We start from the raw sequence: 27,631 nt of genomic DNA on the forward strand, positions 1-27,631 counted from the left end.
AGGATGGAACCATAATGTTGGAAGGTGAGGGGCGGAGTAGCAGCGACTGTGAAAGATAACATCTGAGCCTCGACCGGAGTCCACGGAGGAAGCAGGGTTAAAGTGTAGTTGCCGATGCAATGATACGTACCGATCGCCCAGCCTCTGGAATGGAGCCAAGGGAAACAAAAACACAAGGGAACATAGACAGGCCAGAAGCCAGCAGCAAGGATTACTGAATTTCAAATATATTGTGGCTATCTTTGGTATAAAGCAGTGTGTGCGGTTCATTTTTATCCGATCCCTTGAACTGTTTCGTGAAGCTGTTCTTTACAACTGCAGTCATATTCAGGCACTCCTAACATCTTATCAACTGCTCCCACAAGTGGAATTTATTGCGAGTCAGGGGACTTTGATCCTCGCGTTTAGTGTTCCTTATATGGTGCTACAGAGCGTACTTTGGACAAGGACGTTGCACCAGGAAGAACCAGAACGCAAAATGGCTTCAACACAGCAGATTGAGAGTTTAACAGAAGATCTAATTTGTCCCATCTGCCTGAATATCTTCACCGATCCGGTTTCCCCGAAGTGCGGACACAACTTCTGCCGCTCCTGTATCGCGCAGAGTTGGGAAAGAGAGGGGAAAAACTCCTGCCCGAAATGTAGAGAGGAGTTTCCTGACCGCACCCTCATTGTGAATTGGGCCTTGTCAAGCCTGGCTCAGAAAACTCACCAATTAAATCTGAATCAGAAAGAGAAGGAAAGTAAACTTCACTGCGAGGAACATCAGGAAGAACTGAAGGTGTTTTGTGAAACTGACAAGAAACTGATCTGCCTGATCTGTCGAGATGGGCGGGAACATAAGACTCACCGCTTCATACGGATAGAAGAAGCTGTTGAAAACTACAAGGTAAAAACAAACATCAAACAATTGAAGTGGTACAACATAATGTAATAAGATATATGTGATGTGTATTAATGTAATTTACTGTACTGCTAATAAAAATAAAATAAAATAAAAAATAAAATAAAAAAAAACATATTTTGATCACATGAATTCCACTGTGTTTTTTTCTCATGTACAACACTTTCATTTCACTTTTTGTTTTTACAAACCCATTTTCAGGTTCGGATGAAATCTTCCATAGAATCTCTCACGAAAAAAAATTCAGAGATACAGGAAATGGAACAATTGCAGAAAACAAAGATTTCTGGAGTTAGGGTAAGGTCTCTTCCTTCGTTGTGTGATCCCGTGTAGATTTAACCCCCTTGTGGCAATATGAAAATATCCACATTTCTCTTCACAGGCACAGTCCCGCAGTCTGCAGTCCCACATCACATCACACTTCAATAAAAAGAGACAGATTCTCGCTGAGGAAGAGCAGCATTTACTAAAAGATCTCAGAGAAGTCGAGGCGAAGAGTCTAGATATAATGGAGAAAAATCTTCAAGCAATTCAAGTTAAATTAAATTCCATGCAGGAGAAACTCACAAAGATACAGGAACAGATGGATCAAAAAGACAGTGTGATATTTCTAATGGTGAGAATTTCTTTTCAGTTTAAGCCAATCCAAGTGCCCACATAAAATGCACAACCTCTCGGGAATAAGTGGAGACCTTGATACTAAATGTTTGATTGTTCCTCTGCTTGCCATGCTACATATTACATTCAAACTGACACTAAAATCCAGGCACACTTGCATGCTGTGAGTGTGTCTGGTGTAGCGGGTGTGAGAGGCAGTGCATGAATTAATGTATGAAATCCTTTGATAATGTAAATACCATTATCAATACATTCCTTTTACTGTTGCAAGTAAATATGTCCCGTGTGGTGTAGAAACATAGAAACATAGAAAATAGGTGCAGGAGTAGCTTCGGCTTTTCGAGCCTGCACCGCCATTCAATATGATCATGGCTGATCATCAAACTCAGTATCCTGTACCTGCCTTCTCTCCATACCCCCTGATCCCTTTAGCCACAAGGGCCACATCTAACTCCCTCTTAAATATAGTCAATGAACTGGCCTCAACTACCTTCTGTGGCAGAGAATTCCAGAGATTCACCTGTGTGAATCTTTTTTCTCATCTCGGTCCTAAAAGACATCCCCCCTTACCCTTAAACTGTGACCCCTTTTCCTGGACTTGCCCAACATCGGGAACAATCTTCCTGCATCTAGCCTGTCCAACCCCTTAAGAATTTTGTAAGTTTCTATAGATCCACCCTCAATCTTCTAAATTCTAGCGAGTACAAGCCGAGTCTATCCAGTCTTTCTTCATATGAAAGATCTGACATCCCAGTCTGGTGAACCTTCTCTGTACTCCCTCTATGTCAAGAACGTCTTTCCTCAGATTAGGAGACCAAAACTGTACGCAATACTCTAGGTGTGGTCTCACCAAGACCCGGTACAACTGCAGTAGAACCTCCCTGCTCCCATACTCAAATCATTTTGCTATGAATGCTAACATACCATTCGCTTTCTTCACTACCTGCTGCACCTGCATGCCTACTTTCAATGACTGGTGTACCATGACACCCAGGTCTCGTTGCATCTCCCCTTTTCCTAATCGGCCACCATTCAGATAATAATCTACTTTCCTTTTTTTTTTTTTTTTTATTAGAAGTAGACATATTATAAAGGATAGTTACATATTATAGTAAAAATACTTTCATATACATCAGTCATACATTATAAAAATTTTCAATTATCAATTACTTCTGCTTCTAGTGTTTTTATTTTTACTAGAAAGAGAGGGAAAGAGAGGGTAGAAAGTTACAAATTTAAAAAAAAAACAAAACAGAGGAGTGTGGAATGGGTTACCATAATACATCAATGGAGATAGGTTTCGTAGATTATAAAGTATAGCTTTTCATTTGATCCTGAGTCAAGTTTCAGTTGGTTCCTCGTGCTGTGCCAATCTATCCCTTCAGATAGTTAATGATGGAGCCCAGATTTTTATCGAAAATATCTTGTTTGTCCATTAAGACAAGTCTAATTCTTTCTAAGTATAGGGTCTCCGACATTTCCGTAATCCACATATAAATTGTGGGGGTTGTAGGGGCCCTTTCCAAATTTTAATATTCATTTTTTCCCGATTATTATACTGTAGTCGAGGAAATTTCTTTGGTTTGTTGTGAGTGTTAAACTTTGTTCTGATATTCCAAGTATTATTAATTTTGTGTTTGGGTCCAGTTTTGTATTAATAACTTCTGAAGTTATTTCAAAAATATCAGTACAGAAATGTTTAAGTTTTATACAGTTTGCAAACGTATGTGTTAAATTAGCCTCTAGATGTAGACATTTATCACAAATAGGAGAGATTTGTGGGAAGATTCTATTTAGTTTTATTTTAGTGTAGTCTATGTAAGACCTTGAATTGTATTAAAGTATGTCTGGCATTTAGTGAACATTGATGTATTTGTTGTAAACTTTCGTCCCACATATCTTTCGTTATAGGGTGACCTATTTCATTTCCCCATTTGTATCTATATGGTTCGGTCGGTGGTACCTCGTTGTTTAGTAGGGTGTTATAAAATTAATCTGCTTTCCTGTCCATTTAATTCATATATTTTCATCCTCTTTGTTCTTTATAATCAGGTCAAAAAAGATAGGAGTAGAATTAGACCATTCGACCCATCACGTCAATGTGGCCATCCTATCATTCTCCTGCCTTCTCCCCATAACCTCTGATAGCCGTACTAATCAAGAATCTATCTATCTTTGCCTTAAAAATATCCACTGACAGGCTTCCAAAAAGAAAGTCCTTTAATTCTGAGGCTTTGACTTCTAGTCCTAGACACTCCCACTAGTGGAAACATCCTCTCTATATCCACTCTATCCAGGCCTTTCACTGTTTTGTATGTTTCAATGAGGTCCCCATTCATTCTTCTAAACAACAGCGAGTATAGTCCCAGTGCCGACAATCACTCAATATGTGTTCCCCTACTCATTCCTGGGAACGTTTTGTATACATCCTCTGAACCCACTCCAGAGCCAGCACATCCTTCCTCAGATATGATGCCCAGATGTGATTCCTTATCCTTTCTTTGACATTCTCGTGTTATCCGTGTGTCAGAAGCTGTGTTAGTGAAGAATTTCCATCAGTTTGCAACAATTAGTAGAAAATACTGTTGTTCCGTTGCATAAATATATTAATATTATTAATATTATTATTATTATTATTATTATTATTATTATTATTATTATTATTATTATTATTATTATTATTATTATTATTATTATTATGGTCAGTGTATCAATAAAAAGTTGTGTTTGTTTGATTTCAGGAGGAAATTAGTCGGAAGAGGAGGTAGGAAATTGTTCTTAACAGAAACCATGCATAATTTTATTTTAAAAAACTCAGAAGATCGCTGTAGTTCATTTTGTAACCCAGCTGCCTATATTTACAGGGTTAGTGATGAGGAACACATGTTGTCAGTAGCAGGTGGGGCACCGGAAGTTGCAAAATTCGATCACCCCTATTTATTTAACAGAGTGTTAAGCAAAATGTCGTGTGGTATTCCGCAAGGTAATGTTGATATCATTTATTTGTTCAACATGGATTTGTGCCTGGAAGGTCATGTTTGACTAATCTTCTTGAATTTTTTGAAGAGGTTACTAGGGAAATTGACGAGGGTAAAGCAGTGGATGTTGTCTATATGGACTTTAGTTAGGCCTTTGACAAGGTTCCTCATGGAAGGTTGGTTAAGAAGGTTAAACTGTTGGGTATAAATGCAGGAATAGCAAGATGGATTCAGCAGTGGCTGAATGGGAGAAGCCAGAGGGTAATGGTGGATGGCTGTTTGTCGGGTTGGAGGCAGGTGACTAGTGGGGTGCCTCAGGGATCTGTGTTGGTTCCTTTGTTGTTTGTCATGTACATCAATGATCTGGATGAAGGGGTGGTAAATTGGATTAGTAAGTATGCAGATGATACCAAGATAGTGGATAATGAAGAGGATTTCCAAAGTCTACAGAGTGATTTAGGCCATTTGGAAAAATGGGCTGAAAGATAGCAGATGGAGTTTAATGCTGATAAATGTGAGGTGTTACACCTTGGCAGGACAAATCAAAATAGGACGTACATGATAAATGGTAGGGAATTGAAGAATACAGTTGAACAGAGGGATCTGGGAATAACCGTGCATTGTTCCTTGAAGGTGGAATCTCATATAGATAGGGTGGTAAAGAAAGCTTTTGGTATGCTAGCCTTTATAAATCAGAGCATTGAGTATAGAAGCTGGGATGTAATGTTAAAATGTACAAGGCATTGGTGAGACCAAATCTGGAGTATGGTGTACAATTTTGGTCGCCCAATTATAGGAAGGATGTCAACAAAATAGAGAGAGTACAGAGGAGATTTACTAGAATGTTGCCTGGGTTTCAACAACTAAGTTACAGAGATAGGTTGAATAAGTTAGGTCTTTAATCTCTGGAGCGCAGAAGGTTAAGGGGGGACTTGATAGAGGTCTTTAAAATGATGAGAGGGATAGACAGAGTTGATGTGATCAAGCTTTTCCCTTTGAGAATAGGGAAGATTCAAACCAGAGGACATGACTTCAGAATTAAGGGACAGAAGTTTAGGGGTAACATGAGGGGGAACTTCTTTACTCAGAGAGTGGTAGCGGTGTGGAATGAGCTTCCAGTGGAAGTGGTGGCGGCAAGCTCGTTGATATAATTTAAGAATAAATTGGTTAGGCATATGGATGAGAAGGGAATGGAGGGTTATGGTATGAGTGCAGGCAGGTGGGACTAAGGGAAAAAAATTGTTCGGCGCGGACTTGTAGGGCCGAGATGGCCTGTTTCCGTGCTGTAATTGTTATATGGTTATATGGTTATACATTAGGGATTGTTAGGTGTTAGTTAGATACAAAGAGTGATATGAATAATGGACACTTTAATTAAAACATGCATGCCTCCTCCGAACTAAACTAAAAAGCTAACAGCTTGTGCTCAAGAATCCCAGCAGCAAACACGCGTCATTTTTCACACAGAGAGTGGTGAATCTGTGGAATTCTCTGCCACAGAAGGTAGTTGAGGCCACAGTTCATTGGCCATATTTAAGAGGGAGTTAGATGTGGCCCTTGTGGCTAAAGGGATCAGGGGGTATGGAGAGAAGGCAGGTACAGGATACTGAGTTGGATGATCAGCCATGATCATATTGAATGACGAATGGTGCAGGCTCGAAGGGGCCGAATGGCCTACTCCTGCACCTATTGTCTATGTTTCTATGTTTCAATGTGCTACTTGAAAATCTGATTCCTCTCCACCACCTAACAGCGAGATCTCACAAAACCCTGCAAAACCGCTCCAAATGCCCACCGCAATCTCTCAATCGTCCCCTCCCCCCTCTCTCTCTGTTTACACACACAATCCCAACTCCGCCGCCCGACCCGCACCAACAATCCACGAGCATCCCCGCCTTTCCTCTGAGTAAAACCCGAAGAAAGGTTTGTGTTGTCCATCTCACGTAATTGGGTTGATGAAACCCCGACAAGGTTTCAGTTGTCCGCCCGCCTGTGCCCGAGTCTCCCCCCGGACCCCCGGGGACTCTCTGATTCTCTGCTTCTCCCCCCAGTCTCCGTCACCCATGGAATGTGGAAACAGCGCATCCGCGGCTCGTGGTGTCTGAGGATCGGAAGAGGGTGAGATGGACCGGGACCGGGAGGAGTCTCCCTGACACCGGGAGGAGTCTCCCTGACACCGGGAAGAGGTTTACATACTGGCAGTGTGTGCTGGGATCGGAGGGATTCACATCGGGGAGACATTACTGGGAGGTGGAGGTGGCGGGGAGTGAGTGGTGGAGTCTGGGAGTCGCCGCAGAGTCTGTGGACAGGAAGGGAAAGGAACAGCTGTCCACGGAGACTGGAGTCTGGAGCATCGGGCGGTGGGATGGCGGGTGTCAATCATTCACCTCCCCTCCATCTTCTCTCCCCGGCAATCCTATCCCCGGGAAGGTGGGAGTTTATCTCAGTTACGAGTCCGGGACAGTTTCATTTTACGACGCGGACACCAAGTCCCATCTCCACACCTTCACTGGGAATAAATTCACGGAGAAACTTTATCCTTTCTTCGGGCCTTGGGATGGAAACCAGTGGCTGAGAATCTGCTCCGGTTCCTCACCGGGTGTGTAAAAGGGTCGGGTCCCGGGACCGGCGTCAGGGAGCGGGGCTCAGGGGCTGTGGGGCAGAAACCCGGTGGACAACAGGTCGGCGCTGAACGAACGGCTCCCATTTAATCCCCAAATTCCGCGTCGTGAAACAACACCCCAGTTGAGCGCGGGAAATAAAACCAGGGGGGAATGTAAATGTGGCAAGAGTGAAATAAACAGCAACTGAATCAGAGCTGTCTGGTCTGTCGATCCGTTCATTTTGGACGCGTTAACCCCCTGTCACACTGTGCGAGCTGGTAATCACGTGCAATTAACGTAGCGGGAACGTCGGAACTCGTGGACGCAATTTAGCGACTCGTGGAGCTACCCGTGAAACTTGGTAACTTGAAAAAATTCAAACAGGTTTAAATTTTTCCACGAGTAAAATGTACTCTTGAAGTTATAAATCGAACCAAGTTGTAAGAACGTAGTGGCCCGTGCGTTTACCTTAATGACTCGTGAGACCACAACTATCGTGATTTCATTTGGATTCTTCTGTGCCTTCAGGATTATTCCAAACATTTGTCACTCTTTGGGTAAAGCTATTATTTTTCTGGGTTTATGTTCTAAATATACTTTCCATTTGTTTCCACTTACAGCCCCCAGGTTTATAATTTATCTGACAATATTGAAGATTGTTTAAGTAATCTGCCTGTTGTAACTAAACACTGCAATGGTAATGTGTGGCATGGTGTGAATTTCCTCAAATAATAAATCAATGGTAGGATGGAATAGACAAGTGCCTGGTGTAATCCCTGTCAGGGCACAGGTTGGTTTACATCACTCAAACAGAAGACTGTCGTTCACTAACCTATGTCGACATCATTATAAACTCTATACATAGTATAGAAGTTGGGATGTAATGTTAAAATTGTACAAGGCATTGGTGAGACCAATTCTGGAGTATGGTGTACAATTCTGGTCGCCAATTATAGGAAGGATGTCAACAACATAGAGAGAGTACAGAGGAGATTTACCTAGAATGTTGCCTGGGTTTCAGCAACTAAGTTACAGAGAAAGTTGAATAAGTTAGGTCTTATTCTCTGGAGCACAGTAGGTTAAGGGGGGACTTGATATAGGTCTTTAAATGATGAGAGGGATAGACAGAGTTGACGTGGACAAGCTTTTCCATTGAGAGTAGGGGAAGATTCAAACAAGAGGACATGACTTCATAATTAAGGGACAGAAGTTTAGGGTAACATGAGGGGGAACTTCTTTACTCAGAGTGGCAGCTGTGTGGACTGAGCTTACAGTGGAAGTGGTGGAGGCAGGTTCGATTTTATCATTTAAAACTAAATTGGATAGGTATATGGACGGGGAAGGAATGGAGGGTTATGGTCTGAGTGCAGGTAGATGGGACTAGGGGAAATAATTGTTCGGCGGACTTGTAGGGCCGAGATGGCCCGTTTCCGTGCTGTAATTGTTATATGTTATCTGTTCTCGTCTGTGTTACTACCCTATTAAAATGGTGACAGTGGAACATTTGTGTCAATACATTTTATATTGATGTTTGAATTAATATACAGACTTATATACTACTGAAGTGAATGTTAGCGAACATTATTAACTCTTTGCAGTCCCCTGAAGGCACGTTTTTCTTTAAAAAATGAACTGCGGAGTGATTTTCTTTTGGATTGGGGGTGAGGGATGATTTGGAAATTAAGGGTAAACCTAATATGGGTTTTTAAATATATGTCTATAGAAAGAACCTAATTCCATGTGCGTGAGACCGGGGGGGGGGGGTTAATTGATAATTATTGAGACCAGCAGAACGGAGGAGCAAACCTCCAAAGACGTACATGTTTGTGTGTTCATTGACTTGTGTAAATTGCCACTAGTGTGTGGGATGCGAAAGTGGGATAAACGAGAAATTGGGTACGGGTGAATGATGGTTGGCGTGGACTCGGTGGGCCAAAGGTCCTGTTCCCATGCTGTAAATTCTAAAACAATGACATATGTGGGAGCAAATCCCTGCGGTAGAGAGCGATCAAGTGGAGTGTTTCAGTTAAAGGGAGGCCTCGCAAATAGAGGAAGGATGTAGGGGGGGGGGGAAATACTCTGAGAGGCGAGGGGGTGGCCAATGTCCCTGTGAATCCGAGACATCGCCAACTTAGTGTCCTGCCTGTAGTCCAGTGATTCTCCGTGCTTGTCAAGAATGGCACCCGCTCGGAGAGATTTACATGGTTTGGTTATGGGGGGTCATAGAGTGTTACAGCACGGAAAAAGCCCCCTCGGTCCAACTTATTCATGCCAAGCTAGGTCCTTACTGGAGGACTTGGGTTGCAAGAAGAAGATGGATAGGTTTGAGCTTTTTTTCTTTGCCGTGCAGGAGGCCGAGGGATGACCTCGTCTCACATTTGGCCTCTATCCCTCTAAACCTCTCATACCCACCCGGTTTCTGCAGAGTCTACAGTACAGCAAGGCTCGTGTTCCATTCACGGGAACATGAAGATAGAAACTCCTGATTTAAGAGGGAGTTAGATGTGGCCCTTGTGGCTAAAGGGATCAGGGGGTATGGAGAGAAGGCAGGGATAATAATAATAATAATACATTTTATTTATGGGCGCCTTTCAAGAGTCTCAAGGACACCTTACAAAAATTTAGCAGGTAGAGGAAAAACATGTAAGGGGGATTAAATAAATAGAGACATGACTAGTACACAAAGTAAAGACAGAATTCAATTCAAAACACAATATGAGGCAAATTAATGCACAGGTGAAAAGGGAGGGGGACGTGGGGCTAAGGATAGGCAGAGGTGAAGAGATGGGTCTTGAGGCGGGACTGGAAGATGGTGAGGGACACGGGATTGCGGATCAGTTGGGGGAGGGAGTTCCAGAGCCTGGGAGCTGCCCTGGAGAAGGCGCTGCCCCCAAAACTGCGGAAGTTGGACTTGTGGATGGAGAGGAGACCGGCTGATGTCGATCTGAGGGACTGTGGGGGTTGGTAGGGGGAGGAGGAGGTCAGTGAGATATGGGGGGACCAGATGGTGGAGGGCTTTGTAGGTCAGGATCAGGATTTTGTAGGTGATCCGGTGGGAGATGGGAAGCCAGTGAAGGGGAAACTAGAGGTATGGGAAGGTGCAGAACAAGCAGAGCATGCGTCGATGATTCAGGATAGGTGGAGCCCATAGTGGACTGGGGACGCGGTGATATCCAAGGAATACAAATGGTTGAAATTAGTAAGAGGGTTAGGGTGGAGACGGGAGAGAGGGGATGCTCTATCATCTTTGGTTTGTACGGTACTCGAAAGGGGGTGGACAAATATAATCGCTGCCTTCAATTCCTTGCGAGTGGTGGCAATGAATGAGGACCTGGGGGTGACATGACCTCCACTTGCATGGAGACAGACAGTCTGAAGGCGGATCTGGGTAGAAAATGCAGCTCTTGCTTACTGCCCCCCACAACCCACTTGCCAGATACAAACTCGAGGGTTTAGAGGAGGTCACTCGAAAGTCAAGTCAAGTCAAGTCACATTTATTTATATAGCTCATTTAAAAAACTACTCTCGTTGCCAAAGTGCTTTACATTCGTTATAAGAATAGTATAAACAAACAAACTACATAAATACATACATGAAGTCCTTGCTCAGAGGACGTCACGAAAGGCTCGGGAGTACAGATAAGTTTTTAGTCTGGACTCAAAGGAGACGATGGAAGGGGCAGTTCTGATGGGAAGAGGGATGCTGTTCCACTGTCCAGGAGCTGCAACCGCAAAGGCGCGGTCGCCCCTGAGCTTATGCCTGGACCGCGGAATGTTAAGTAACCTCAAGTCGGCCGATCTGAGGGACCTGGAGGTGGTGTGGTGGCTGAGCAGACGTTTAATGTAGGTGGAGGCAAGCCGATTGAAGGTTTTGTAGACATAGAGGAGAAGGGAGAAAGGGAAGAATTTGCAGACGTGAAGAGTCACCGTCTATCTGGAACGCGGGGGACGCAAGGAGAATCGCTGCTTTCATTTCTTTAGGATTGGTGGCAACAATGGGACCTGCCAGACAGGTCATTTAATTGATCCTGGTCTCCTGGTCTTTTCTCACTCCCAGATATTCATCCTCCCCCCACCCAAAGAAGGCATTGCTGGAATGAAAGTAATTAGCAAACAAAAAACGAGGAATGCCAGAAAGGGCTTTTGTTTTCCTTTTACACAGCGATTGTTTTTGCTTTGGAGAAGAAGAAAATGCCGGTGCACGCAGAGGTCACAATGTCATTCAAAAGTCAAGGGGATCTCTACTTTAAAGCGAGAAGAATGAATTTCTAGAGGGAGATGGTTTGTACAATACTCGAAAGGGGGTGGATAAATATAATCCCTGCCTTAAATTCCTTGCGAGTGGTGGCCCTGAATGCGGACCTGGGGGTGACATGACCTCCACTTACATGGCGACAGACAGTCTGAATGCGGACCTGGGGGAAAATGCAGCTCTTGCTTCCATCGCTACCCCCCCCCCCCTCCCCCGCAACCCACTTGCCAGATACACAACCAGAACTTCTCCCTTATACCTCTCTCTGCAAGACCAAGTAAATAGAGTCGCTTTTATTATCAGCAATTATGTCACTGTTAAAATGTAGAAGTCGGCTCTCGACCCGAAACATGATCTGTGCATATTCTCCAGAAATGCTGCCCGACCCGCTGAGTAACTCCAGCACTTAGTGTCTATCTCTTGTATAAACCAGCATATAACCATATAACATATAACAATTACAGCACGGAAACAGGCCATCTCGGCCCTACAAGTCCGTGTCGAACAACTTTTTTCCCTTATTCCCACCTGCCTGCACTCATACCATAACCCTCCATTCCCTTCTCATCCATATGCCTATCCAATTTATTTTTAAATGATACCAACGAACCTGCCGCCACCACTTCCACTGGAAGCTCATTCCACACCGCTACCACTCTCTGAGTAAAGAAGTTCCCCCTCATGTTACCCCTAAACTTCTGTCCCTTAATTAAGAGTCATGTCCTCTTGTTTGAATCTTCCCTATTCTCAAAGGGAAAAGCTTGATCACATCAACTCTGTCTATCCCTCTCATCATTTTAAAGACCTCTATCAAGTCCCCCCTTAACCTTCTGCGCTCCAGAGAATAAAGACCTAACTTATTCAACCTATCTCTGTAACTTAGTTGTTGAAACCCAGGCAACATTCTAATAAATCTCCTCTGTACTCTCTCTGTTTTGTTGACATCCTTCCTATAATTGGGCGACCAAAATTGTACACCATACTCCAGATTTGGTCTCACCAATGCCTTGTACAATTTTAACATTACATCCCAGCTTCTATACTCAATGCTCTGATTTATAAAGGCTAGCATACCAAAAGCTTTCTTTACCACCCTATCTATATGAGATTCCACCTTCAAGGAACTATGCACGGTTATTCCCAGATCCCTCTGTTCAAACTGTACTCTTCAATTCCCTACCATTTATCATGTACGTCCTATTTTGATTTGTCCTGCCAAGGTGTAACACCTCACATTTATCAGCATTAAACTCCATCTGCCATCTTTCAGACCATTTTGCCAAATGGCCTAAATCACTCTGTAGACTTTGGAAATCCTCTTCATTATGCACAACACCCCCCTATCTTGGTATCATCTGCATACTTACTAATCCAATTTACCACCCCTTCATCCAGATCATTGATGTACATGACAAACAACAAAGGACCCAACACAGATCCCTGAGGCACCCCACTAGTCACCTGCCTCCAACCCGACAAACAGCAATCCACCATTACCCTCTGGCTTCTCCCATTCAGCCACTGCTGAATCCATCTTGCTATTCCTGCATTTATACCCAACAGTTTAACCTTCTTAACCCACCTTCCATGAGGAACCTTGTCAAAGGCCTTACTAAAGTCCATATAGACAACATCCACTGCTTTACCCTCGTCAATTTCCCTAGTAACCTCTTCAAAAAATTCAAGATGTTTAGTCAAACATGACCTTCCAGGCACAAATCCATGTTGACTGTTCCTAATCAGAGCCTGTTTATCCAGATGCTTATATATATTATCTCTAAGTATCTTTTCCATTAATTTGCCCACCACTGAAGTCAAACTAACAGGTCTATAATTGCTAGGTTTACTCTAAGAACCCTTTTTAAACAATGGAACAACATGCGCAGTACGCCAATCCTCGGGGACTATTCCCGTTTCTAATGACATTTGAAATATTTCTGTCATAGCCCCGGCTATTTCTACACTAACTTCCCTCACTGCCCTAGGGAATATCCTGTCAGGACCTGGAGACTTATCCACTTTTATATTTTTCGAAAGTGTCAGTACTTCTTTTACTTTGAAACTCAAAGTATCCATAACTACGCTACTCGTTTCCCTTACCTCACATAATTCAATATCCTTCTCCTTGGTGAATACCGAAGAAAATAAATTGTTCAATATCTCCCCCATCTCTTTTGGCTCTGCAGATAGCTGCCCACTCTGTTTCTCCAATGGACCAATTTTATCCCTCGTTATCCTTTTGCTATTAATATAGCCGTAGAAACCCTTTGGATTTACTTTCACCTTACTTGCCAAAGCAACCTCATATCTTCTTTTAGCTTTTCTAATTTATTTCTTAAGATTCTTTTTACATTCCTTATACTCCACAAGCACCTCATTTACTTAATGCTGCCTATAATTATTGTAGATCTCCCTCTTTTTCCGAACAAGATGTCCAATTTCCCTTGAAAACAAAGGCTCTTTCCAATTTTTACTGTTTCCTTTCAACCGAACAGGAACATAAAGATTCTGTACTCTTAAAATTTCCCCTTTAAATGTCCACCATTTCTCTTCTACATCTTTCCCATGAAACAAAATGTCCCAGTCTACTCCTTTTAAATCATCTCGCATCTCATTAAAGTTAGCCTTTCTCCAATCAAAAATCTCAACCCTAGGTCCAGTTCTGACCTTCTCCATAATTATATTGAAACTAATGGTATTGTGATCACTGGACCCAAAGTGCTCCCCAACGCATACCTCCGACACCTGTCCCGTCTCATTTCCTAACAGGAGGTCCAGCACTGCCCCTCCTCTAGTAGGTACCTCTATGTATTGCTGCAAAAAACTATCCTGCACACATTTTACAAACTCCAAACCATCCAGCCCATTTACAGAATGTGTTTCCCAGTGTATGTGTGGAAAGTTGAAATCTCCCACAATCACTACCTTGTGCTTACTACTAATATCTGCTATCTCCTTACATATTTGCTCTTACAATTCTCCGTTCCCCATTTGGCGGTCTATAATATACCCTATAAGTGTTGCTACACCTTTCCCACTTCTCAGTTCCACCCAAATAGCCTCCCTAGATGAGGCCCTCCAATCTATCCTGCCAAAGCACTGCTTGTAATATCTTCCCTGACTAGCAATGCAACACCTCCACCTCTTGCCCCTCCAATTCTATCACACCTGAAGCAACAAAATCCTGGAATATTTAGTTTCCAATCACACCCTCCTGCAACCATGTTTCACTGATCGCCACAACATCATACTTCCAGGTGTCTATCAGACTCTAAGCTCATCCCACCTTTCTTACAATGCTCCTAGCATTAAAATATGCACATTTAAGAAACCTCCCGTCTCTTCTTCTCTGTTTATTTCCTTTTTTTTTCTTTCTCCTCTTGTGTCCGAATGCTTCCCTTTTCTGCTTCCTGCCTCCCCTTCTGTCTACTAGCTTTCTCTATTTGAGTCCCTCGCCCAACCATTCTAGTTTAAAGTCTCCCCAGTGACCTTTGCAAATTTCCCCGCTAGGATATTGGTCCCCCTCGGGTTCAAGTGCAACCCATCCTTTCTGTACAGGTCCCACATTCCCCAAAAGAAGTCCCAATGATCCAGAAACTTGAATCCCTGCCCTCTGCACCAGTCTTTCAGCCACGCATTTATCCTCCACCTCGCTCCATTCCTACTCCCACTGTCGCGTGGCATCTGCCCTTCTCTCTTACCTCAACCTGTTGCCTGCCCGCTGTCTAACTCCATCACTTTGTGTTTTGATTTATAAATCTTAGGTCATTTTATAATCAGATAGGGAGTTCAAAACAGTGAATGGACAATAGACAATAGGTGCAGTAGTAGGCCATTCGGCCCTTCGAGCCATTCAATGTGATCATGGCTGGTCATCCCCAATCAGTACCCCGTTCCTGCCTTCTCCCCATATCCCCTGACTCCGCTATTTTTAAGAGCGTCAGGAACATGTTTTCTGGAGTCGACTAATTGCTATCAGCAGTTTTCACTTTCAATATTTGGTTATAAACATTAAGAATTTCACATGCAGGAGCAACTCCGCAAATGTTTCAACTTCTGAAATATATTTTGAAGAGATTTTTATAATATTCTCCAATTTCAGGTAGTCCCTGCTTTCTCCCTCCTTCCCCTCCCCTTCCCAGCCCTCCCACAGCCCACTGTCTCCGCCTCTTCCTTTCTTCTTCCCGCCCCCCCGCCCCCAACCTCCACCCCAACCAAAGATCATAGAGCGGAGCTTTTTCCCAGACGTCAGTCTGAAGAAGGGTCTCGACCAGAAACGTCACCCATTCCTTCGCTCCACAGATGCTGCCTCACCCGCTGAGTTTCTCCAGCTTTTTGTCTAACCTCGATTTTTCCAGCATCTGCAGTTCTTTCTTAAACACAGAGTTTTAAAATGTCATATGTTCCAAAACGTAACAGAAATTCTAATGTAGGAATGAACTGCAGATGCTGGTTTAAACCAAAGATACTAGAGGAGCTTTGGTTTAAACCAAAGATAGATACAAAAACGCTGGAGTAACTCAGCGGGTCAGACAGTATATATTTATTATTTCATTTGATGTTAATATTTAAACTCTCATCCTTAAACATGGCATTAACTGTGAAGCTTTGTTAAACTTGCTCTGTGAATGTATCTAAATTGATACACACGAAGAAACGCCTCGTACACACATAAAGGTCACCTGTGCTGCTTGAGGACAAACTCAAAACAAAGTTACAACAGAATGAGAGGCCATTTGCCCGTCATGTCGGTGTTGCTGGGAAAAATCAGGCAATTTCCAAAGGAGAATTCTTGCCTCGGACATTCTTGCTATTCTTGCAGTTTTGGTCTCCTAATTTGAGGAAGGATATTCTTGCTGTTGTGAGATTCAAAATCAATCACAAACTCTTCAGAGACAAAATCAAAGAAACAAGTTTTCCTTTATTACATTTCTGCGCAGAAAAGAGTGTCCCTCCTCTATCATCCTCTAGAGACACACAAAAAATGGAGGTTGTATCTATCTTTATATACCTTTCTTCACCATGGTCACTACCTCATGTCTCCCCATCGAGCCTCGTCCACCCACAACACAAAGCCCACATTCCCACGAGAACGTCCAGAAACGTCTTGGAACATTTCCTGACGTCAAAGGCTTCTGCTGGAGTTTTTATCTGTTACTTCTTTATCTAGAAGTTCCCTCTGTCCTGTATATTGTTACTTTCTTCGACCAGCAGTCTGGCTTCTGCTGACACCTTATTTCTTTCTAAGTTATATTTTTCAGAGTTCTAGTATAAATCAACCATCCCTATTAACCCTTCTCTCACAATCCACCATTTTTCTTTTTGCTACGCAACTCTTGATTTATACTATATCTTCCTTTTCTAGTGCTAGCCGCAGATTCTTCGCCTCCCTATCCTCCTCTCGCTAGTCATACTGTGTTCTGAAGGCCATCATGACGGTGCTGTTCTTTGTCAGGGCTGTCTTCTATAAATCGCTGAGCCAGACCCCGTGCGCAGGGAATGATACAACATCCGAATAGGCACAAAGTCAATGGTTCCTTCCCTTCACGCACAGTCCATGGGCTGATATTGTCCGGTGGGGCCTCCACAGGACCCTTAAATCGGCTTGCGTGTGTCCACCCCTTTTTCTTTTTGTTCGTACTGCTGTCTCGGTGATTAATAACACAAGGTAGGGTCCAGTCCACCTAGGTTACAGCTTTTCTTCCTTCCATGATTTACAAGATCCCAGTTCTCTGCTTTCACAGAATGGAGTGGCAAGTCGAGATCGGGACTCTGTGCCAGCAGCCCCTTGGTTTTTAATTCTGTAATAGAACGAGATACTGCCAGTAAATAGTTCCTTAAGAAAACATCACTACCCTCTATGGTGGGTATTCCTTCTCTCTTTCCCCAAATATCTAACTCGTTCAACCTTTCTCTTTATAATTATGCCTACCAAAATTATACACCATACTCCACAATTGACCTCACCAATTGTCAGAACTGAACGAGGAGGAGGACACAAATGCAGGCTCAGACACAGGGCAGATCAGTCTTCGGCGTTTAATCGGTCCAAGTCAGTACACAGGTAGGCAAAACAGAGGCAACAGTACCATATAGGAGCAGGCAAGAACCAGTGGTCGAAAATACAGGCAAAGGTCGAGATCACAAGGTCACAAGATTTCGAGAGCTGGAACGAGGTGATACCAAGTAGCATACACAACGAACTGGCAATGGGAACTTCTTTCTTCTTCTTCTATGTGGTGTTTTTTGGCGGTTGGCAAACAACTTTTTTGGTGCATTACCGCCACCAACTGGTATGGAGTGTGGATCAAACAACACCATTACATATACTATTAACCTATATCCTTCCGAACAAATTGGTTACCCTAAGAAAATGCAACAGGATTTGATAGCACTTATATGAACTTCCTTGCAAAATATCTACCAAATCAAATTGTATTCTTTCTTTTCTGAACTGCTCACTCATCCGTTCTCTCTCCTCCTCATACCTCTCACAATGTACAATGACATGCTCTATTGTCTCTTCTTGCCCACAGTATTCACATCTACCTGTATTATGCTTGCCTATTATAAAAAGTGTACTGTTCAGACCAGTGTGTCCAAATCTAATTCTTGAGATTACTGTCTCCTCTTTTCTGTTTTTTCCTGCACATCTCATTTCTCCCACTTTCCTCTGGACTCTGTAGAACCACCGTCCTTTCCGCTCTTCATCCCATTGCTTTTGCCATCTTTCCTTCAGTCTTTGCTTAATAATGTCTTTGATTTCAGTTTTACCTATGTTAATACTTAAATCAATTTTACTTCTTTTTGCTACCTCTTTTGCTACCTTATCTGCCATTTCGTTTCCTCTAATGCCAATGTGTGCTGGTACCCATAAAAATATGACTGTAAGCCCCATCATTTGAATTCTGAATAGTGTTTGTTGTATTTCAATCAAAATGTCTGGTCTACTGTCTGAATGGCTGTGCTGTAAACTCTTTATTGCTAAACCTGAATCTGAGCAAATAACTGTCCTTAAAGGCCTAGTATCCTCGACCCACTGTACCGCTAACAATATTGCAATCATTTCACCTGTGTATACTGAGACCTCATTATTGATCCTCTTCCCTACTTTGATGTGAAATTCTGGTACAATAAATGCTACTCCTACTTTATCTACTGAATCTTTTGATGCATCTGTATAAATTTGGACAAAACTGTAGTATCTGTCAATGTATTCCTGTATGATGACTGAATTATACCTATGTTGTTTATCCTTGTTTTCCTGTTCTAATGTTGTAAAGTCTACTGTTGCATCTGGAAGTATCCAAGGTGGAATTGAAGGTAATGGAACTGTTGGAACCACATTTAATTGTGCTATGCCGATTTGTACTGCTCTCTGGGTCACTGTCCATCCAAAACTTTTTGTTTCCCTTCTCTCCTTTTCCCAGCATGGTTTGACAGTAACTTGTGCTGGGTGTTCTTGACTGTGGCCCTGTAGGTTAATCCAGTAATTTAATGAAAGCTGTATCCTTCTCATCTCTAGAGGCATCTCCCCCATTTCAACCTGTAATGCTGCTGTTGGAGTTGTTTTTATTGCACCTGTACATATTCTCAATGCCTGATATTGAATGTTGTCTATTTTCTTAAGAGAAGTACTTGATGCGGACCCATACACCACACAACCATAATCTAACACAGATCTAATTAACCCATTGTATATAGCCTTCAAAGCTGTTCTATCTGCCCCCCAATCACATCCAACTAAACATCTCATTACATTAAGTATCTTCTTACATTTGTCCACTACTTTCTGAATATGAACCATCCATGTAATCCTCTCATCAAACCATAAACCTAAAAATTTATAGTATTTTACTCTCTCCAATTCCTGGTTATATAATTTTAGTTTAACCTCACTACCAATTTCCTTCCTAGTAAAAAACATTATCTTTGTCTTTTCCACAGAAAATTTGAATCCCCATTTATAAGACCACTCTTGTACCTTTATTATAGCCCTCTGTAGTTTCTGCACAATAAACTTCACATTTCTCCCCCTTTTCCAGATTGCCCCATCATCCGCAAACAGTGAAACTCCCATTTCATTTACAATTTCATCATACACATCATTTATCATTACTAAAAATAGTAAAGGACTTATTATGCTCCCTTGAGGTGTTCCATTTACAATATCTAATGTTCCTGAGTATTGATTTCCAACTCGTACTTGTATTGACCTCCCAAATAAAAAATCCTTAATCCATTTAAATATACGACCTTTAATCCCCAATTTACCTAGTTTCACTAATAACCCTTCTCCCCACATCATATCATATGCTTTCTCAATATCAAAAAATACAGCTACTACACTTTCTCTATTAATTTGTGCTCTCCTAATTTCATGTTCTAAACATATAGCTGGATCCATGGTGTTTCTCCCCTTCCTTAAACTACTCTGGTAATTGGATAAATATCCTTTATTTTCTACATAATATGTTAACCTTTCATTTACCATTTTTTCCATTACTTTACATATGTTGGATGTTAATGCAATAGGCCTATAATTCCCTGGGTTTGTCAGATCTTTACCTGGCTTTCCTATTGGGATCACTACTGCCTCCTTCCACCTTTGCGGTAATTTCCCACCCTCCCACACTTTATTATAAAATTCTAACAAAAAATCCTTGGATGTTTCACTGAGATGGTTTAACATGGTGTAACAAATCTGATCTTTACCTGGTGCTGACATCTTGGTTTTTCTAAGAGCTCGGTTGAATTCTGTCTTTGTGAATGGTTTGTTTAGAACATCGTTAGTGTCTTCCTCATGTCGTATTAACTGTCTATTCTCTGCTATGGTATTTTCTTTTCCTTTTCTTCCTTCTTCACTAACATTGTCTGAACTGTGAATTTTAGCAAAAGATTTTGCCAACATCTCTGCTTTCTCTTCGTCTTTCACTGCTGTAATTTCACCGTCAGTTAGGATTGGATATTTGTATTCTCTTTTAATTCCTTTCATTCTCCTTATCATTCCCCAAACTTGACCTACTTTTGTCTCCCTTCCCACTGAGTTACAAAATGTCCTCCAAAATTCCCTCTTTGCATTTTTTATTACTCTTCTTACACTTGCTTGCAACCTTTTGTATTCAATAAGATTCTGAAAATTATGATTTCTTTTCAAAATTTTAAAAGCTTTATTTCGACACTTAATTGCTTTGTCACATTCCTTAGTCCACCATGGTACACTCTTTTTGTTGTGCTTACCTCCTTTCCTCTTAATGGACTTTGTTGCTGCCTCTAAAATGGCTTCGCAAACAGAAATATTTAAATTATCCACATCTTCATAAATATCAATTTTTTCCATTTCTTGATCACTAATAGTCTTAAACTTCTCCCAATCAGCACCACTAAAAGACCACTTTTGTATTCTCTCTGTATTATACTCCTCTAAACTCACTCCTACTACTATTTCTATCGGGTAGTGGTCACTTCCTACCGTTGTTCTTCGAATTACTTCCCATGAACAAACACCCGCCAATGAGTCTGACACTAGTGTGAGGTCTATGGCTGATTCTGACCCTGTTCTGATGTTGATTCGTGTCCCACTTCCATCATTAAGACACACAAGGTTATTCTTCTCCATTAAATCCTCAATCACCATCCCATTTTCATCATTAGAATCATCCCACAACGTGCTATGAGCATTAAAATCACCACAACATATAACTTTCCCCCCTAAATACCCAGCAAGTTCATCCATCAACTCCAATGAAAGCCTTTTACACGGATTATAAAAATTAACAATTTTAACCTTACCTTCTCTTATCCAAATTTCCACCACTAAATATTCTAATTCTGTTCCTTTCACCAACAATCTATTCTGTATTCCTTGCTTTATAAATATTACACACACCCCTCCACTTCCCTCCCCCCTATCTCTACGGATACTATCATAACCTTTGATGACAAAGTCTAATGAAGGCTTAAGCCAGCTTTCTTGAATACATATGACTTCTGGTTTCTTCTTTAACTCTTTAATGAATCCTTTAAACTCTTGTCCATTTGCTATTATGCTCCTTGCGTTCCATTGTAATATAATCAATTTGACCTATCACCAGAACCTTCCTCCCTTCCATCTCCTTCAAGCTTTTTATTGATACTCTCCCATGATACTTCTTTTAAACCCAAAAACTTCTCTGCTCCCTTAACAATGATTTTTATTTTTTCTGTTTTGTGTTTAACCTGATCAGTACAGTTGATTACATATGCAATGAAAACAATTAGCTTATCAGCTGTCAGTTCTGTGTGAGTTTTGACTGCTTGACTTTCCTCTGATCTCAAAAACGGATGATTCTCTCTCCCATTAATATCCACTCTTCCCCTTTGTCCTTGCACCTTCTTCACTGCCTCTGAGTAGCTTATGTTACTTACTGTTTTCACTTGCTGAATCTCCACAGCCCTCTTCCTGACTTCACATCCCCCATACGTTACCCTGTGCGGTCCTCCGCAATTGCAGCATTTATCCTGCATATTTTCTCTGCACTCTTCAAATCTATGCTCTCCTCCACACTTGGGACACCTCTGATTCCCCTTACACACCGCTGCTATATGTCCATACCTCTGGCATTTATAACATCGGAGCGGTGGAGGGATATAAGGCCTCACTGGAAAGATCATGCATCCGATTCTCACTTTTTCTGGTAGTTCAGTCTTCTGAAACTCCAGAAGCACAGACAAGCTCTCTACCCTCTTACCCTCCACTGTCCTTAACAATCTCTTAGCTACACTCACCTGGCCACCAAAAATACTCCGTTTGAGTTTCTCCAGGTCTTCATCTACCGGAATACCTGTTATTACTCCCCTTGTCACTCTACTCTCACCCAGAGTCTTTCTTTCACTAACCATCTTCTTGCAAACACTTTCAATCTTCAGAGCCTTATTTTTCTGCTCCTCCGTTTTACATATTATTAACAAGTTCCCGTCTCTCAAAATCTTAGCTGTTTCCACCTCTCCTACCTTCTTCTTTAGCTCCCTGGATAAAGCTATCGGACTTAAATTGACATGCTCATCTTCCTTTCTAAATTTCAGTATTATTTTAACCTTCTTCCTTTCAACCTTTTTCCGAACCGTTCTCCTATCCTCTTCTTCTGAACTGTTCCCTTCAAAGCTCCTTTTGCTGTTTTGGCCGAGCTCGTTTTGCCTGATTCCTCCTTCTCCTTGATTCCTCCCTACTCTCCGACTAGACACTGACGTCCAGTCACCAAAAGCCCTATCATCTTGATCTTCATCATCCTCTAATCCTACTTGAGTTGCCATTTGATCCAGTCACAAACCAGTTTATGCCAACCGCCAACTCCTAGTCCCTCTCTCCCTTCCACACGGGAGCCCCGCAGCAGCGCTGAATGAATGACCGCCGACTCTGCCGACCTGGCAATGGGAACTAAAACACAAAAAGCTTAAATACAGACTAGCAGGGGATAACGAGACACAGGTGAAACACATCAGGGCGTGGCCAACAGACTAGCAGGGGATAATGAGACACAGGTGAAACACATCAGGGCGTGGCCAACAATCACATGAGGGTAAACGACCTGACAGGAAATGGGACCTGAAACAAGAGGAGATGTGAGACACCAAAATAAAACAAGAATGCAAACTCTAATACTAAAAACCAATAAGAAACAGAAACTAGATCAAACGCGAGACCTGACAACTTTGCTTTACTGAATTTCAACTGCCACTTCTCTGCTAAATCTCCTAACCTGTCCAAGTCCTTCTACAGAGTCCTTGCTTCCTCTACACTCCCTGCCCCTCCACCTATTTTATCATAATCTGCAAACTTCACCACAAAGCCTTCAATCCCCTCATCCAGATCATTAATATACAACGTGAATTGGCCCCAGCACAACCCTTGGGGAACTCCACTGGTCACTGGAAAGCAACCTGAAAAAGCAGCTTTTACCTTTGAACTCTTTGCCTTCTGCCATCCAGCCAACCCGCTATAGATGCATCCTTCCTTTAATACCATGGACTTTCATCTTCCCTCGCAGCCTGACGTGCGGCACCTTATCGAAGGCCACCTGAAAATCTAGGTAAACAACATCTACAGCCTCCCTTCTGTCTGTCCTGTTATTAACTTCCTCAAAGAACTTCTTCAAAGATTCGTCCGGCAAGATCTCCCCTTCACAAAACCATACTAACTGCGGCCTATTTTATCGTGAACTTCCAAGTACTGCATAACCTCATCCTGGGCTACACGATAGCTACCTCTCCAACGGCCTGTCTTCGTCTTTTCCTTCTTGGTGTTTTTAGTTTGTTGTACAAATTATGTTTTAGTTTATCTTTAGTTTTGTATTATGTGTGGGGGGTGGGGTGGGGGAAACTTTTCTAATCTCTTTCCTCGACGGAGATGCGACTTTTTCTGTGTCGTTTCACCGTCCACACTGCAGCTTAACATCGTGGAGTTGGCAGCCTCTTGTTGGGATTTCTAGAGCTCCAAAGTCGCGGAGCCTGCGGACTTTAACATCTTGGAGCGGGTGATCCCTTTGCCAGGGGTCGGCCTTTAGTGCTCCAACCTGCAGGGGCTGCGGACTTTAACATCATGAAGCTCACTGTCCCTGGTTAGGGACTGACTTCGGGAACTCCAAGCCACAGGAGTTTCAACCGACCCGATGTGGGAGCTTAGACCGCCCCAACGTGGAAGCTCAATCGTCGGCTGCGGATGTTCCGACTCCCCGACCGTGGGAGGACAGGAGGAAAGAAGATAAGACTTTATTGCCTTCCATCACAGTGGGGAATGTGGACTATCCCATGATTTAAGAAACAGTTAGACAAGTACATGGATAGGATAGGTTTGGAGGGATTTGGACCAAGCGCAGGCACATAGGACTAGTATAGCTGGGACATTGTTGTCCGGTGTGGGCGAGTTGGGCTGAAGGGCCTGTTTCCACACTATCACTCTATGACTACGATTTTTGTAATGAACGAGTGTAATGAACCGGATTTGATAAGGGAACTTGAGGTTAAGGAGCCATTAGGAGGTAGTGACCATAATATGATAAGTTTTAATCTACAATTTGAGAGGGAGAAGGGTAAATTGGATGTGTCAGTATTACAGTTGAACAAAGGGGACTATGGAGCCATGAGGGAGGAGTTGGCCAAAGTTGACTGGAAAGATACCCTAGCAGGGATGACAGTGGAACAACAATGGCAGGTATTTCTGGGAATAATACAGAAGGTGCAGGATCAGTTCATTCCAAAGAGGAAGAAAGATTCCAAGGGGAGTAAGGGGTGACCCTGGCTGACAAAGGAAGTATAAAAATAAAAGAGAAGAAGTACAACGTAGCAAAGATGAGCGGGAAGCCAGAGGATTGGGTAACGTTTATAGAGCAACAGAAGATAACTAAAAAGACAATGCGGGGAGAAAAGATGAGGTACGAAGGTAAACTAGCCAAGAATATAAAGGAGGATTGTTAAAGCTTCTTTAGGTATTTGAAGAGGAAAAAATTAGTTAAGACCAAAGTTGGACACTTGAAGACTGAAAAGGGTGAATTTGTTATGGGGAACAAGGAAATGGCAGATGAATTGAACAGGTACTTTGGATCCATCTTCACTAAGGAGGACACAAACAATCTTCCTGATGTACTAGTGGCCAGAGGATCTGGGGTGATGGAGGAACTGAAGGAAATCCACATTAGGCAGGAAATGGTGTTGGATAGACTGATGGGACTGAAGGCTGATAAATCCCCAGGGCCTGAGTATGCATCCCCGGGTACTTAAGGAAGTGGCTCTAGAAATTGTGGACGCATTGGTGATCAATTTCCAATAGATTCAGGATCAGTTCCTGTGGATTGGAGGGTAGCTAATGTGATCCCACTTCTTAAGAAAGGCGGGAGAGAGAAAACAGGGAATTATAGACCAGTTAACTTGACATCGATGGTGGGGAAGTTGCTGGAGTCAATCATAAAAGATGAAATAGCGGCACATTTGGATAGCAGTAACTGGATTGGTCCGAGTCAGCATGGATTTATGAAGGAGAAATCATGCTTGACTAATCTTCTGGAATTTTTTGAGGATGTAACTAGGAAAATGGACAAGGGAGAGCCAGTAGATGTAGTGTATCTGAACTCAGAAAGCATTTGATAAGGTCCTACATATGAGATTAGTGGGAAAAATTAAGGCACATGGTATTGGGGGTAGAGTGCTGACATGGATAGAAAATTGATAGGCAGACAGGAAACAAAGAGTAGGGTTCAACGGGTCCCTTTCAGAATGGCGGGCAGTGACTGGTAGGGTGCCGCAAGGCTCGGTGCTGGGACCGCAGCTATTTACAATATACATCAATGATTTGGATGAAGGATTCAAAGTAACATTAGCAAATTTGCAGATGACACAAAGCTAGGTGGCAGTGTGAACTGAGAGGATGATGCTATGAGAATGCAGGGTAACTTGGACAGGTTGGGTGAGTGGACAGATGCATGGCAGATGCTGTTTAATGTGGATAAATGTGAGGTTATCCACTTTGGTAGCAAAAACATGAAGGAAGATTATTATCTAAATGGTGTTAAGTTGGGAAAAGGAGAAGTACAACGGGATCTGGTGGGTCCTTGTTCATCAGTCAATGAAAGTAAACATGCAGGTGCAGCAGGCAGTGAAAAAAACGAATGACATGTTGGCCTTCATAACAAGAGGAGTTGAGTATAGGAGCAAAGAAGTCCTTCTGCAGTTGTACAGGGCCCTAGTGAGACCACACCTGGAGTATCGTTTGCCATTTTGGTCTCCAAATTTGAGGAAGGACACTCTTGCTATTGAGGGAGTGCAGCGTAGATTCACAAGGTTAATTCCCAGGATGGCGGGACTGTCATATGCTGAGAGATTGGAGCAGTTAGGCTTATATGCTCTGGAAATTAGAAGGATGAGAGGGTATCTTATTGAAACATATAAGATTATTAAGGGTTTGGACACGCTAGAGGCAGGAAACATGTTCCCGATGTTGGGGGAGTCCAGAACCAGGGGCCACAGTTTAAAGGGCCTGTCCCACTTGGGCGACCTAATCCGCAAGTTCTGGCGAGTTTACCCTCGACTCGTATTCGCTGCATGGTCGACAGAAGGTCATAGGAGGTCTTCGTAACTCCTTCATGCTCGAGAGTGGTCTCCGCGTAGTCGAGGCCTCAGCTAGGTCGCGGCGTTTTTTTCAATATGTTAAAAAATGCTCAAGAGTAAAAAAAAGGTCGCCATGGAAAAAATCGATACATTTTTCACTCGTAGGTTTGGTCGTAGTAGGTTGTCGTAGGTTGTAGTAGGTCGGCATGTTAGTCGTAGGTAATCGAGGGTAGTCGAGGGTAGTCATAGATAGTCTTCATCATAGTTGAAGGGAGGTCGAAGGAGATCGAAGGAGGTCGTCTTCACTCTCCACTATTCGGTGTCCAATTTTCCAGAAGTTGGTCGTAGCTAGTCGAAGCTGGTCTTCAACATAGTCGAAGGAGGTCGAAGGAGGTCTTCTCCATAGTCAAAGGAGGTCTTAAACATGTCATTGTTTCAAACTCTTCTTAACTTGCCAATTAGGTTGCCCAAGTGTGACAGCCCCTTAAGAATAAGGGGTAAGCCATTTAGAACGGAGATGAGGAAACACGTTTTCACACAGAGAGTTGTGAGTTTGTGGAATTCTCTGCCTCAGAGGGCGGTGGAGGCCGGTTCTCTGGATACTTTCAAGAGAGAGCTAGATAGGGCTCAAAGATAGCGTAGTCAGGGGATATGGGGAGAAGGCAGGAACAGGGTACTGATTGTTGATGATCACATTGATTGGCTCGAAGGGCCGAATAGCCTACTCCTGCGTCTATTGTCTAATGTCTATTGACTCTATGTGGTGCCTAAACACATTTTGTGTTCATTTGGTTAAGTTTTTTCACATAAATTTCAATTGTTACCAAACCAATGTTCTATAAAGGATCATCATGATTTCATGTTGTTATTCTTTGTGCTTTTGTGTAAAGGGTAAGATATGCTTTTTTAACTGCTTTCTCAATCCAGTCATTTAAAATGATATTTTTCACATGACCACAAATGTCTCTTCTTATATAGTAAACCCCTGTTTTAACAGAACTCTTTTTAATGGAGTTTGATTAAAGCAGACAGACCTACCACCAACCCCAGCTGCCAATGCCATCCCCAGCACGCACCACGCTTCCAGGTTGGGCTGCCAACACCACCCCGGCTCACACAGCTTCCTCGGCCGTTTCCAGGCCTTGACTGCCGCCATCACCGCTGACCCAACATGCACTTTGGCTGACCATGGGCCGTGA

General features: G+C 42.6%; 1 protein-coding gene across 1 annotated transcript; it reads left to right on the top strand.

Annotated features, from left to right (window-relative positions):
- Positions 1-478: 478 nt before the first annotated feature.
- Positions 479-27,631, top strand: LOC116970131 (tripartite motif-containing protein 52-like). The gene is made up of 3 exons (XM_033016850.1): positions 479-889; positions 1,287-1,430; positions 27,461-27,631. The coding sequence occupies exons 1-3, from the start codon at positions 479-481 to the stop codon at positions 27,629-27,631; spliced, it is 726 nt and encodes a 241-aa protein (XP_032872741.1).

Source organism: Amblyraja radiata, unplaced genomic scaffold (assembly GCF_010909765.2).
Source record: "Amblyraja radiata isolate CabotCenter1 unplaced genomic scaffold, sAmbRad1.1.pri scaffold_555_ctg1, whole genome shotgun sequence".
Lineage (NCBI taxonomy): Eukaryota > Metazoa > Chordata > Chondrichthyes > Rajiformes > Rajidae > Amblyraja > Amblyraja radiata.